This window comes from Antrostomus carolinensis, unplaced genomic scaffold (genome assembly GCF_000700745.2).
Source record: "Antrostomus carolinensis isolate BGI_N321 unplaced genomic scaffold, ASM70074v2 scaffold15346, whole genome shotgun sequence".
NCBI lineage: Eukaryota > Metazoa > Chordata > Aves > Caprimulgiformes > Caprimulgidae > Antrostomus > Antrostomus carolinensis.
The window spans coordinates 394-3,503 of record NW_010319903.1 but is presented as its reverse complement, the minus strand read 5'-3'; the positions used below and the strand labels follow the sequence as shown (position 1 = coordinate 3,503).

The window sequence follows — 3,110 nt, the reverse complement described above, 5'->3', positions numbered from 1 at the left end:
AGTGCCAACCCGTTGGATTTCAGGAGAAAACCCTCACCTGGAGCGGTGCTGGAGCTCGGCACGGCGTTTTCGGCGCTGTTGGGTGGTGGTTGAACACCAGGAACTGGTGGGAAGGGACCAACCGGTGGCCAGAAGGGAAACATTCCCAGGGGGAAAGGGGGAAGGATTCCCTGGGGAACTGTGGGGGGAGAAAAGGGTGATCAGAGCCCCAAACACCCGAATTTCCTTCCCTGGGAGACGTCTGGTCACCAGTTTGATGCCACATAACCAGATTTAACCGCGTCGGCAAGAATTTGGCACCCGTTGTACCACAGAGTGGGGGGATATTGAGACTCACAGTTGGGGGGTTGAGGAACTTGTGGGGTCTGGGGTGGTGGTGGGGCTTGCTCTGGTGGTTCAGGAGGTGGCTGTGCTGGGAGGGAAGCCCGGAGAATGTCCATGCGGCAGGTGGGACAGGTCTGCTGGCGCTGGAACCACGACCGCAGGCAGCTGGGGGGTGACAGACACCGTTAACCACACCGGAAAGTCATGGTGGGGGGTAAAGATCTCCCCAAAATACCCCTGGGCAGCACCATCGGCAGCGAGCGGGGCTGTTAGTTCATCATCATCCTCGTCAGGGACACCAAAACTCACCAGAAAACCCCACCAAAACTCACCAAAAAAACCAGCAAAAACCCCAAAACAAAACCACCAAAAACCACACCAAAAACCACACCAAAAAACCCCAAACAAACCCACCAAAAAACCCACCAAAAAACCCACCAGAAAACCCAAAACAAAACTACCAAAAACCCAGCAAACAAAACCACCAAAAAAACACACCAAAAAACCATCAAAACCCCACCAAAAATGCACCAAAACCAAAACCACACCAAAAAACACCAAAAATCCACCAAAAAGCCAAAACAAAACCAGCAAAAACCCCCAAACAAACCCACCAGAAAACCAGCAAAAACCCCAAAACAAAACCACCAAAAAACCCACCAAAAAACCCACCAAAAACCCCACCAAAAACCCCACCAAAAAAACCCAAACAAAACCACCAAAAAAACCACAACCACCAAAAAACCTCAAAAACCACTAAAAACACACCAAAAAAACATCAAAACCCCACCGAAAATGCACCAAAAAACCAAAACCACACCAAAAAACCACCAAAAATCCACCAAAAAGCCAAAACAAAACCACCAAAACCCCCCAAAAACCCTACCAAAAACCCCAAAACAAAAACCCACCGATAAAACCACCAAAAAACCAAACCAAAACCCCACAAAAAACCCCACCAAAAAGCCACCAAAAAAACACCAAAACCCACTAAAAACCACCCCCAAAACCCACCAAAACAAACCCACCAAAAACCCAAAACAAAACCACCAAAACCCACTAAAACCCACCAAAACAAACCCACCAAAAACCCAAAACAAAACCACCAAAACCCACTAAAAACCACCCCCAAAATCCCCCCAAAACCCAAAACAAAACCACCAAAAAACCCAAACCACCAAAACCCCACCAAATACCTCACCAAAACCCACTAAAACCCACCAAAACCCCAAAACAAAACCACCAAAAAACTCACAAAAAACCCACCAAAAACCATGAAAAGGCCCAAACAAAACCACAAAAAAATCCCCACCAAAACCCAGTAAAAACCACCCAAAAAACCCACCAAAAACCACAAAAAACCCCACCAAAAAACCACCCCAAAAAACTCACCACAAAACCAAAAAACCTAAAACAAACCACCAAAAAACCACCAAAACCCACTAAAAACCACCCCCAAAATCCCCCCAAAACCCAAAACAAAACCACCAAAAAACCCAAACCACCAAAACCCCACCAAATACCTCACCAAAACCCCCTAAAACCCACCAAAACCCCAAAACAAACCCACCAAAAAACCCACCAAAAAAACACCAAAACCCCCACCAAAATCCCCCCAAACCCCCGAGGGGACAGTGCCAGTGTACCCAGCACCCCCCCGTGCCTGGCCCACCTGGTGTGGAAGATGTGGTTACAGGGCAGTCTCTTGGCGCCCGTCACCATCTCCTCGCGGCAGATGATGCAGACGTTGTCCATGGCCTGCAGCTCCTCGGGCGTGGCGTCGGGGTACCTGCACCCACAGGACAATGAGGTCAAAAAAAAAACCAACCCCCTCAAACACCAGTAAAAAATCATCTTTCCTGTCATTTTAGTGACAGGAAAACCAACTACAGGGTGGTTGAGGTGAGATGGGACCTCCAAGGTCATCTGGTTCAACCATCTGCTCAAGTAGGTCACCAAGACCATGACCCAACAGCTTTTGAGTATCTCCAAGGATGGAGATGGCAACACAACCGGTCTCAAAGCCTCTCCAGTCCCTTTGTTGTCCTGGTAGATCTTCATTGGATGTTCTCCAGTGTGTCCCATTCTCTCTTGGACTGGGGAGCCCAGTGATGTGGGATGGTAATGGTACTTCTAAGTCCCCCCCACCATCCACCCCACCACCAACCAACCCATCCTCTTCACCGACATCCACTAGATTTTGGGTGAGATTTGAAGATTTGACAAGGAAAATCTTGAGATCTCCACCACCCCCTCACCCCACAGGGTCCTCCCGTTGTGAGAAACGAGGTATTTTTCCTCAAATTGGATGATATTTTTAGGTAGGTCCCATCTCAAAAGTTCTCCAGGTTACTCACAGCGTGTTCATGTTGCGGATGGCTCGGCGGGACATGATGGCGTCCGTCACCGCCTTCTTGAACTGCCTGGAGGAAGAGAAGGGACCAGTTGAGATCCAAGTGATGGCCTGGTGGTGGCCATGACCCTGGTGGGGGCCAGGACAAGGGGGGGGTGGCCACAATGGGGTGGTGGTGGCCACGACAACGTGGTGGTGGCCACGACAACGTGGTGGTGGCCACGATGGTGTTGGAGGTCATGTCAAAGTCAACTCACCTCATGGCCAAGTACATGGGGCGGATGGCGAAGAGCGGGAAGGTGTGGACTTTGATCATGATGGTCATGAAGGCCATGTAGAGGAGAACTTTGATGAAACCTGGAAAAAAAAACATCTCAAGGTCTTGTTCTTGGATAACTACAGGGTGGTTGAGGTGAGATGGGACCTCCAAGGT

General features: G+C 49.5%; 1 protein-coding gene across 1 annotated transcript in view; it reads right to left on the bottom strand.

The window, feature by feature from the left end:
- Positions 1-3,034, bottom strand: part of LOC104526085 (E3 ubiquitin-protein ligase synoviolin-like) — a gene marked incomplete at its 5' end in the record, with an annotated part of 3,486 nt that extends 452 nt beyond the window's left edge. Inside the window, 5 exon segments of the mRNA XM_010169436.1 lie at positions 29-178; positions 338-489; positions 1,997-2,113; positions 2,682-2,747; positions 2,935-3,034. Coding sequence (XP_010167738.1) covers positions 29-178; positions 338-489; positions 1,997-2,113; positions 2,682-2,747; positions 2,935-3,034 — 585 coding nt within the window.
- Positions 3,035-3,110: the final 76 nt, after the last annotated feature.